The following is an 11,330-nucleotide window of genomic DNA, read 5'->3' as shown; positions in this document are numbered from 1 at the left end:
CGATCCATTCGGCACCGCAGTTGCGATTTGAATGGGTGTTCGGTGGAGCGCGTTTGCTTTTTTCCTCCTTTTTTTCGATTTTCTTCGCGAAAAAACGCGGAAAAAAGTATTAAAAAGATGGCAATCTTGTGAAATAAAGATATATAATTAAACTATTTACACTGACGAAATAATTTATCATATCACTGAGAAAAAATCGGCAGAGAATGTCTGGAAAACAGAGATTATATGTAACACGACAAGTGGGGCGGGGAAAGATGTATTGGGACAGAGAAGGAATTTGTAAGAAAAGAACCGAGAGAGTGTAATAAATTAAAGGAATACACAAGAGAAAATGGGGGTAAGTGTGTTTTTAAAATTTTCTTAAAGCACAGACACTGGAATGGTGTGGAAGCGAGTTTATGGTAAAAAAAAGGGGGCGGGGCATCGAATAAATTAATATTATTATTAATTACTGGGACCCGTTTACATTAATTGATCACAAAACATTGAAAAAAGGCGGTTGGGAGGGAGAAACCTGAATTTTTAAGGGAAATTTTGGGAAAAAACGATTTTTGCACACTTATGGTACACGATAACACACAGGGTTAAGGGTAAAAAGGAAAAAAAGAACAAGTTGAATGTTGGGATGCATTTTAAAAATGAAACAGACGAGTACTATTATCTCTACTTAATTATTTTCGGGTAAAACTGATCACAGAAATTGTTAAAAAAAGGGGCGTGGTTTAGTGGGGGGCGGGGACTTTGGTCTATTCTTATTATACAAATAACCGGACAAACGGGGAAAACGAGATTCATGTGTAGAAAGGGGGAATGGAAAGGATAAAACGTTTTTGGGACAATCAATACATAATTTTTTGCTTCTAAGGCCGATCGATTGTGAACAACTCTTTGTACAAATCCGGCAGTTTTTCAGATGCGTGTGGGTCCGACAGTCGGAAGTTTTGGAGAGCCTGAAATAGGGGATATTCATAAGAAACTAGGGTTTTTTGCGCTTAAAAACTTGAAAAACGACGTTTTTAACCCCAAAATAGCGATTTTTCGAAACTTTTTTGATTCTGGCCGAGTGGTTAAGGTAACAGTGCCTATCGCTCAAAGGGTCGGGGGTTCGATCCCCGTGGTGGTCGAAACGTTCGGAATCTCTTTTTGCTTGTTTTTTTCGACTTCTACGCGTCAAATAACCCCGAAATTCCGAATTTTTCGAGTTTTTTCATCGAAAAATCACGATTTTCGAAAAATGTTCAGAAATTTTGAAGAAGTGGGCGTGGCTTATCTTCACTTCAGAATCCAAAATTGAATCGGTCAGAAAAGTGCAGAAAATTACCAAAATTCAAAATAAAATGCGTCAAAAGCGCGCCAGGCACATTTTCATTTGACGAAATAAGAGTCTGGCGTACCTATGACGCGTTTTTCAAGCATTTTTAGACAGAGTGCCCCTAAGAGAGTGGGCGTGGCTTATTAGGCTCCGCCCACTTTCTAGGTTTTTTATTTAGACGGAAAACTCAATTTTCTTCAAAATTTCGATTTTAAAAATTGGATTTTTCACAAAATATGGAATAGACGAGTTTTAAAATGAATTTTTTGCAAAATCTCGGGTTTTCAGCTAAAAACAAAAAAAACACTGAGTTTTTTATGGAAAAACCGGCTTTTTGAAATTTGTTTTATTGGAAAATTTAAAATTTTGGATCCTTTTTTCCAGAAATTTTGCTTTTTTTCATAGTTTTCAAGGCCCGGGCCTTGTCGGCGAAATCAGGGCCCGGGCAAATTGGCGCGAAAGTCAAATTTTCAAATTTTTTTCGAATTTTTTGAATTTTTTAGCGAAAAAGTAAAATTTTCGACTATGATTCAGAATTAGAAGAAAATCTGAAAAATAGTAAAAAATGGTCACATTTTCGATAAAAAATTGAGAAAATTTCGAAAAAAAATTGGGAAAAAAAGGGTCATTTTTTGAAGCCGGGCCTTCGGGTCTTGACAACTATGGCATTTTTTTTCGCATTTTTGCACAACTGACCTCCTGATGCAAGCGAGCGGTTTGTCGAATTCTCGACTCGACGGCTTGAAGTCGATTCAACGTCGTCTCCATACATCCGAGTCTCGATGCGACTGTCTGATGAAGGGCCGTCTTCAGCACTTCCGCCGTGGCGATAGTCGTCGGATCGATGAGTGAACCGATTCCAGATGAAGAAGACGTTGACGCTTGTTCGAGAAGAAGTCCGGCGGCGAGGAGTGCCAGTTCCGAAGTATTCGGTTGGAGAGCGACGATTTCGTGGAGCGTTTGGTGGACTTCAGAGATCAGGTGCATCTGAAAAAAAAACGATTTTTGTTGAAACTTTTCATTCAAATCGCGAATGCGGTACCAAATGGATCGATTTTAATGGTTTTTCCGCGTTTTTAATCGAATTTTTTCATTTTAAACGAATAAATCAAGAAAAAATCAATGTTTTAGTGAAATTCTACTCGAAAAACGATGCCAGACGACGAGCCGCCGAGACGATCGATGGTCGGAGTACCGCCGACGAGAAGAGCTCGTAAGTTTTGAGGAAAATCGAGGTTTTGGGATAGAAATAGCGGTTTTTAATAGAAAAATGCATTTAAAATCGAAAATTTCGGCTAAAAATCGATCAAAAATCGGTCAAAAAGTGAAAAAAATCGATTTTTTTCAAAAAAAAAATTGTGGTTGAATTGAACTAGTTAAAGTCATTTTTGGTTAATAATACTGCATTTTTAGGCTATTTTCGATAATTTCATGCTAAAAACCGGCGAAAATCGCTCAAAATCCGTCGATTTTCAGTTCAAATTCTTGTAAACAGATTTTCCCGAATAATTTTCGTTTTCTGTTGAAAAACGTCAATTTCGAGCGAAAATTGCGGGTTTTACTGCAAATTCCGGGCGATATTGATGAAAATTGTTCAGAATTGACACCGAAAAGTCGTTTTCGCTGAAAAAATCTAGAAAAACGCGAATTTTTGTGCCTAAAAACGTGAAAACGGTACCTTGTAGTGTTTTTAGATGAAAATTTTTCAATTTTTCAGTTTTGGAGTAAAAAATCTAGAACCCTGCCGCTCCGCCCACTTTTTACAATCTTAGCGCACATTTTGAAGCAAGGCTCCGCCCACTTTGGCAAAATAGGCACAACTACCGGAAAAAGCTCAAAATCTCGCAATTTTTGTTCAAAATCGACGTTTTTGAGCAAAAAAAAACCAAAAAATCAGGGAAAAACACTGATTTTAGTGCTAAAATGTGTGTTTTCTTGCACAAACCTCAGCAGCGTCTTCCGTGCTAAAACATGTGAATGGAATGGTGTATCTCTCTCCACAGACGGCATGCGTATCCATATTATAATACATTGCCGCAAAGATGAGACACAATTCGAACACACTTCCTTTCAGCAACTGTATCTGCGTCTCCTGGGGGAGATTCATGAATCCGTCGACACATTTCGCGAATTCAATGATCGTCTTGACGAGTGGATCCAACTGATTCGAGAATAACTCCCATCCGGTGACACGTGTCAGATGGCACAATGACTCCGGATCGACATCGCAGACGACGTTTTGGGTACGGTAGTCGTGGTGTTGTTGGTCGAATGCGGTGATCACACGGGACACGACGTCTTCCTCAGGCACTTGTGGAGACGGGAAACTTCCGCCCGTCGCTTGATGAGCAACGTAGTGAGGGCCGGGGGCTCCTGGAGGCGCTCCGGTCGCTGATGGCGTTGCTCCGTACATATTTTGAGGCATGGGAGTGACGGGAGCCGCGGGAACTTGGATGGGATAGCCGTTGACTGGTGTTGAGGTGCCCGATGGGTAGTGGGCGTACATACTTTGGTCGAAACTGCAAAAAATAGTGAAAGTTTCGATTTGAAAATGATGCAATTGCGCTCTATAGAAAAATATTCGTCGGAAATTTTGAAATGTTCAGTTTCTCGACACAGTTCTTACAACCGCGCTCCACCGGAATATCGTTGAAAAATGTCTCTTTTTCTCTGCGTCTCTCAATTTCGCACACACTTTTCTCGCGGTTTCGGTAGAGCGCGGTTGTTAGAAGGCTTGCTGTGATAATAGAATCGTGTGAAAATTTCTCAATGCATGAGCGCTCTACTGCAAAATTTCTTTTAACTCAGATTTTTGTATTTTGTGGAAAAATTGAATTTTTCAAATAAAAAATTGAAGCTGAAAAGTGGGCGGAGCCTAATAAGCCACGCCCCCAACAGTTTAGAAGCGCGCTCTATTGAGAATTCAGCGAAAAATTCAAAAATTTTGGAGGAAATTATTGTAAATTTAGCGAATAAAACCAAATTTTTTGCGCAAAAATAGCGGAAAATTTGAAATTTCCAGTTAGAATCGTGTGCTTATGCGCTCTATTGCAAACTCCGGATTTTTGAGCCAAAACGCGCTCTATTGAGAATTGAGCGGAAATTTCAAAAAATTGAGTTAAAACCAGATTTTTTTGCCGATTTTAGCGGAATTTATTGTAAATTTAGCGAAAAATGCAGTTTTTTGAGTTAAAAATGCATTTTTAGGCTGATTTTATCGTGAAAAACTCAAACTTCCAAGTCGAAAATCGTTTTTTTTTTCCCGATTTTGACGAAAACTATGGTAAATTTACCGAAAAATTCAAATTTTCTGCTCAAAAACTCTATGAAACCTACCAATAACTGTGTGATGGTGGCGGTGAGTAGTCGCCATAGATGTGATACCCTCCGAGTCCACTTGCTTCGGCGAGCTGTTTGTGCATTCGAACCTGGAAAATCGACAAAATTTTAATTTTTCAAAAAACTGTAAAAAGTACAAATCCGGGGGGTTCGAGTACTGAATTTCTGAATCTGAATCGAGTAAAAACTTGAAAATTGTCGATTTACGGGCGTAAATCCACCCCAGGCACCAAATTTTCTGGATTTTTCATCTAAAACCTTTAAAAAATTCAATTTTTTCTTATTTTTGCTTATTTTTACAACCCAACCACCAAAAAAAAAAGGAAAAAGTGCAACCTGTTGCAGTGATAAGTGAGCGAACCTTTTCACCTGTTATCCATTTGCGATCTCTGCTCGGCAGCGTGAAAGAGAACGGCTAAAAAGTGCGTTAAAATTAGGAAAACGACAGTGTTATTAGCGGACAAACAGACACACAGACAGACAATTAGTTGGAAAAATTGGTTAAAAGGGGACAAAAACATGCGCGGAACACGGAAAAACACACATTTCTTGATTTTTTCAACGAAAAATTTGAAAAAAAACGGCTCAAACAACTGCGCTCCACCGAAATCCCCTTGAAAAATGTCTCTTTTTCTCTGAGTCTCTCAATTTCACACACTATTTTCTTGCGGTTTCGGTAGAGCGCGGTTGTAAGAAGTGTGCCATAGCAAAAAAAACACAAATTTTTTGATTTTTTTAACGAAAAATTCGAAAAAATAGAAAAAAAACACAAAAAATCGACAATTTGATGTACAAAACCAACCTCATCCTCGACTTTTTCCCTCTGCTTTTTCGACATTCTGCCGAATTTCACGGCGTCTCGAGACATTCCCAACTCGATGCACTTTTTCAGACGACAGTATTGGCAGCGGTTACGGTTAACTCTGAAAAATTCCAGTTAAAATGTTGAATTTTGATGGAAATGCGGGGGTTTTTCTGGAGTTTTTAGCCAAAAATGGGCGAAAAATTGCATTTTTTGGATAGAAATATCTCGAAAATCAAAATTTTCACTGATTTTTCAGAGTTTCCGGTTAAATTACCTGGATTCACGGGGGGAAAAAGCAATTTTTCAACAAAAAAAGTTTTCAAAAGTGGGCGTGGCTTATTAGGCTCCGCCCACTTCAGAATCCAAAATTTAGTTAATTTTCCTTTTTTTTTTTGCCAATTTTTTAGGATATTCGGACGAAATACGAAATAAAATGCGTCAAAAGCGCGCCAGTCACATTTTCATTTGACGAAATCGGAGTCTGGCGCACCTCTGACGCGTTTTTTCGTTTGAAAATTATGCATTTTCATGAAAAAAAAACTTTTTTTCATTTTTACCTGTCAACAATACAATTCTTCTGTCGGGGACACTGATAATTGACAATCGATGATTGACTGCGACGGAAGAATCCCTGGAAACTCGCTAATTACCACTAATTACCCTGCTAATTATTAGCTCAGCACAGTTCTTACAACTGCGCTCCACCGAAATGCCCTTGAAAAATGTCTCTTTTTCTCTGCGTCTCTCAATTTCGCACACTATTTTCTCGCGGTTTCGGTAGAGCGCGGTTGTAACAAGCGTGCCCTGCTAATTAACTAATTACCTTGCATCCTTCACACGTGATAACACCATAATGAACACCGGACGACTTGTCACCGCACACTTTACACGGTATCACTTCTATCTGTGCTGAAACTGAAAACACGAGAGAATTAGGGGGCCTAGACAGGGTTTAGTCGGTTTTTTGGTGCATTTTTGAGTGGAAAATCGAGAAAATTTATTAAAAATTTATGTAAAATATCGATTTTTGGCGTTTCTGAGTGTTTTTTGATTGAAAAAGTTGAAAAAAATCTGAGATTTTGAGACGATAAAAGCTAAAAAAAGCGGAATCTTGAAGACTTTTAAAAGTAAAAACACTCTTTTTGACTAAAAGTTGTGAAAATTTTGCATTTTTTCTGTTCAAAATGCGATTTTCCAAGTTTTTTCACTGGAAATGTCCGATTTCAAAGAGTTTTTCTGTATTTTTGAGTGGAAAAATCGTCAAAAATCGATTTAAAATATCGATTTTTGGTGGTTTTTGAGTGTTTTTGGTAGAAAAAGTTGAAAAAACTGGAAAAATATGAAAATTTTGAGATTTTTAGGCGAAAAACGCTTAAAAAAGTGGATTTCCGAAAACCAAAATTGTGAAAAAATAATTTTTTTGATTAATTTTTTTTTGAAAAATTTTGAATTTTTTGTGAAAATGTCCGATTTCAAAGAGTTTTTTGTGCATTTTTTGGCTGAAAAAGTTGAAAATTCTGGAAAAATATCGATTTACCAGGTTTTTAAATGAAAAAAACTAATTTTTGGAGGTTTTAAATTATTTTTCGTGTTAAAAAACGGATTTTCAAATTTTTCTCACAAAAAAATGCCAGATTTTGAAGATTTTTGTCCGAAAAATGCCAAAAATGTGCAATTTTCAATAATTTTCAGCAATTTTTCGTGTTGAAAATCTAATTTTCAAGTTATTTTCACTGAAAATGATCCTTTTTATAAATTCTTTTGGTGGTTTTGCCCAAAAAAAACGCCAAACAGTGCATTTCTGACAAAAATTGTGAAAAATTTCCAAATTTTAATCAAAACATCGGTTTTTTACCAAATTTTCTCTATTTCCACGTGAAATTCGAAAATTTTTAAGAAAAAAATTGTTAAAGAAAAAATCTCAAAAATCCACGTGGAGACCTAAGAGAAGCTTCCAGAATAGGATCTAAGCCAGAGTTAGATGGGGGAAACGGGACAAATGGACACACGGACACACAGACAGACACAAAAACATTTTTTAAATTTAGGGATTTTTCGTGTTTTTAGGCCCTTTTTTCCCATTTTTTTCTAATTTTCCGTACCCAACAACGGTTTCGACTCTTGTTGCATCTGATGATGCTGCTGCATTTGTTGTTGATGATGCATTGCCTGTTGAAACGCGTTCATATGCACCATTCCGTGCATATTACCAATTTGATTGGGGTCAACGACACAAGTGAGCAACTTGGCGTACGGTGGCACATCCCCACAGTTCGCGCCACCCTTCGGCGGCTCCGGCGAATAACGGAAATCGACTTCGGACTTGATGTGGCGGAGTGGTGGTGGTGGGGGTGGTGGTGGTGGTGTGGATGACGACGAGCTCTCGTTATTCTCCTTGCTCTTTCCATCGGGCGACGATAAAGAGGTGGATTCAACGTGCTGGAAGCTGTGAAGCTGCGTTGGATCCACTATCTTTCGCTCGACAGCTTGCATTGGATAACTGTGAGCTTGTTGCAGCGCACGAGACCAGCTAAAACTTAAAGTTAAGAGTTGTGTAGGTTTACGAGTAGATTTTACGAGTAGAATGCGGGGGGAAAACGCTGAAAAGCGGAAAACGGACCTAAATTCGGCTGGCGATTGAAGAGAGAAATGAATTATTTTCCAACCCGATTTCCCCGCTTTTTTTCACCCTAATCGATAAGAAACGTGGCTTTCAAGGAATATTCCGCGTGATTTGTTGTGATCTGGTTGGAATTTTTTAATTATTTCTTACAAAATTCACCAAGAATTTTTAATTTTTCCGCCAAAATGCAACAAAAAAACGTGGCATGGGTACGGTACGCGACCTAGAAGTGTACTTTTGTACGCAAACACCGAGAGCTACCGTAGTTCAAGGAAAATGGGCGGCGCGCCAAAATTGGAGTTTCAAAAAAGTCGGTTGGTGGTTTTCAGCAGGTTTTCGAGGTTTTTAGGTCGAAAAATAGTAGGAAAATCGATTTTCAGGTATATTTCCGCTTTAAAATTTAAAAATTGACCCTAAAATCTCAAAAAATGGCCACCGGAATTTCAAAAATGTTGAGGAGCAGATTTTGTGGGTTTCAGCGGTTTTTCGAGGTTTTTAGGTCAAAAAACGGTGAGAAAATCGATTTTCAGGTATATTTCAGCTTTAAAATTTAAAAATTGACCCTAAAATCTTGAAAATTGGCTACCGGAATTTCGAAAATGCTAAGGAGCGGATTTTTTGGTTTTTTAAGCGGGTTTTCATGTTTTTAGGTCGAAAAATGGTAAGAAAATCGATTGTCTGGTATATTTTTGTTTTAAAATATGGAAATCGACCCTAAAATCTTGAAAATTGAGCTTCGAAAAAGTTACATACTTAATTTTGGCTATTAAGATAGTGTTCTGGTGAATTTTGCGGTTAGAAAGTGAGTTTATTGCGTTTTTCTGTCCAAGAACAGTGTCGTTGGCTAATTTCTATTAGAAAAATCACAAAAATTAGCTAAACACTTGGTTTTAGAGCTTCGACTCTGCTTTTCTTTGAATTTATTGTCGAATTTTTCGATTTCTATCAATTTCAGCTCAATTTTTGATGTCAATCCCGAAATTTCCCGCTATAAATGAGTTTTTCACTAAAAAGTCCCAAAAACAGAGCATGGAGCTGATTTTTCGCGAAAATTTTCGGAATTTGTGTTATTTTCCAGAAAAATCTTTGCCAAGGCGCTAATTTTTCGCTAAAAACGAGGTTTTTCTCTTAAAAAATCCGAAAAACCGGATTGTAGAGCAAATCGACACTAATTTTTCACAAAAATTCTCGAAATTTATGTTATTTTTTAGGAAAATCTTTGCCAAACCGCAATTTTCGGCTAAAAACTTCAAAATACCGCAAACCACAAGAACTCAGGTAAAAAGAGCAGATAAAGAGTAACGAAGTGACAAAAAGTGGGAAAAAGGAACTTATCGAACACCGATCTCTTATTTTCAGATAAGCATCTCTATGTCGCTCATCACTCTTTCATTATTTACGTCTCCCCCACCCTTCTCGACCGTGCCAACGATCATCATCACCCCCCCCCCCCCCCTTTTCGTGTACATAATAATAATAATAAATCCTACAATTTTTCCCCGTCCCGTTGCTGTCTCCCCTCTCCTCATCCCCCCTTTTTACCTCTCCTCAACTTTATCCCCCATTCCGAAACCACCACCACCGCTCTTCTCATAACAATTACAGTGTTTTGAAGGGAAGATGGACGGTGTTTGGAAAGAGAATGGGAATAAAGAAGACGTAGAAGAGTAAGAAGATGTTGTGTGTGTGTCTGTGTGTACGTCTTCTTCTTCTCCATCTTCATCTTCTCGAGAAGACGAAGAAGTGACCTCGGTACCTGTGCACGGTGTATTGCGCATCTCGCGCGAACGGTACGGTATGCCTCCCGGTGACACTCTGGGGAGGACCCCCCGACGGCGGCGCGGTGGTGGTTGACGTCGTCGCCGCCGTCGCCACTATGGGGGGTTGCAATTTCGCAAATTGTACTTTCCGCTGATCATGCGAATCGAAACATCGCAAAATAGGAGGGATGAAGAGAGAGACAGAGACGTGAAAACAGCAAGTACGTGATGGTACCAGTGATGGGCAAGAGAACACCTATGGGATGAATCTCAGGGAATCTTTGGCGCCGCGGGAGGGATTCCCTGAATTCTGATCGGATAGGAATGGCATGACAGCCAAAACGTTAAAAAATGGTAATTTTTAGGGCCACGTGGCGGAAATCTCTAATCGATTAAATCGGTTGCGGTAAGTTGTGAGAAATCGCTAATAATTAGAAAATTCGAGCAAAAAACCCGATTTTTTCTAGTTGCAACGTGGCAAAATTTGCAAAAGTTGGAATTTTTAGGCTTAAAACCAGCAAAATGACCAAAATTCTTGTTTTTCCAGATACTCGACATCGAAAATGGTGCAAAATCCACCGCCACGTGGCAAAAAATCGCGAAATTTTAAATTTTTGAGCTGGAAAACTCAATTTTTGAGTCGAAAATCCAGTTTTTGCTTTTAAAAATGCCTAAATCACCCCCACGTGGCAAAAATCGCGGAGAGCCGAGTTTTCTGCGGAAATTCGTGTTTTTGAGCTAAAAATCCAAGTTTTCGGGTTGAAAAATTCAATTATCGTTCAAAAAATGCTGAAAATCACCGCCAATCGTCAATTTCAGCTTTGAAACTGTGAAATCGCGCTGAAAATCTGAAATCTCCGGTGCCACGTTGGCATTCCCTTTTCGGCTCAAAAATTCTCAATTTTCAGTCAAAAACTGCAATTTTCAGCTTTAAAAACCAAATTTGCGCTCAACATGTTTGATGTCACGTTGGCAAACTCTTTTTTGCGAATTCCGGCTCAAAAATTCTCAATTTTTTACTCAAAAAACCTTTTTGTGCTCAAAATGTCCGATGCCACGTTGGCGTTCCCTTTTCGGTTCAAAAATTCTCAATTTTTATACAAAATCTGAAATTTTCAGCTTTAAAAACCAAATTTGCGCTCAAAATGTTCGATGCCACGTTGGCAAACTCTTTTTCCTGAGATTCCGTCTAGAAAATCCCCATTTTTAAAGAATTTGCAGCTGAAAACGGCTGAAAATCATTGCCACGTGGCACAAACTCCCCCGGCGCACGAAAATCGTTCTAGAATCCCGCGCCACGTGGAAAATTTGCAAAATTTTGGGAAATTCGCAAAATTTGCGCCGGCACCCTCGAAATGTCCGATGCCACGTTGGCAAGTGAAAATTCTCGTTGGCACGGTCACCTGGGCCTCAAACAGTGCGCGGGGGCGCCAAAAACGGCCGGTGCCACGTTGGCACACAGGGGGTAAAACTCACTAGAGAAAAGCT

The 11,330-nt window shown here is 38.8% G+C and overlaps 2 protein-coding genes across 2 annotated transcripts; both read right to left on the bottom strand.

Annotated features, from left to right (window-relative positions):
- Positions 1 to 863: 863 nt before the first annotated feature.
- GCK72_000214 (uncharacterized protein) lies at positions 864 to 3,821 on the bottom strand (the record flags this gene model as incomplete). The annotated part of the gene is made up of 3 exons (XM_053722342.1): positions 864 to 953; positions 2,012 to 2,302; positions 3,261 to 3,821. 3 exons carry the CDS (start codon positions 3,819 to 3,821, stop codon positions 864 to 866), a joined length of 942 nt encoding a protein of 313 aa, XP_053590987.1.
- Positions 3,822 to 4,647: 826 nt separating this feature from the next.
- Positions 4,648 to 9,860, bottom strand: GCK72_000213 (uncharacterized protein; the record flags this gene model as incomplete). The annotated part of the gene is made up of 6 exons (XM_053722341.1): positions 4,648 to 4,743; positions 5,457 to 5,577; positions 6,017 to 6,090; positions 6,283 to 6,374; positions 7,562 to 7,989; positions 9,625 to 9,860. 6 exons carry the CDS (start codon positions 9,858 to 9,860, stop codon positions 4,648 to 4,650), a joined length of 1,047 nt encoding a protein of 348 aa, XP_053590986.1.
- Positions 9,861 to 11,330: the final 1,470 nt, after the last annotated feature.

This window comes from Caenorhabditis remanei, chromosome I, assembly GCF_010183535.1.
Source record: "Caenorhabditis remanei strain PX506 chromosome I, whole genome shotgun sequence".
Lineage (NCBI taxonomy): Eukaryota > Metazoa > Nematoda > Chromadorea > Rhabditida > Rhabditidae > Caenorhabditis > Caenorhabditis remanei.
The sequence above is the reverse complement of the archived record's forward strand: the minus strand, read 5'-3'. Positions and strand labels throughout refer to the sequence as shown.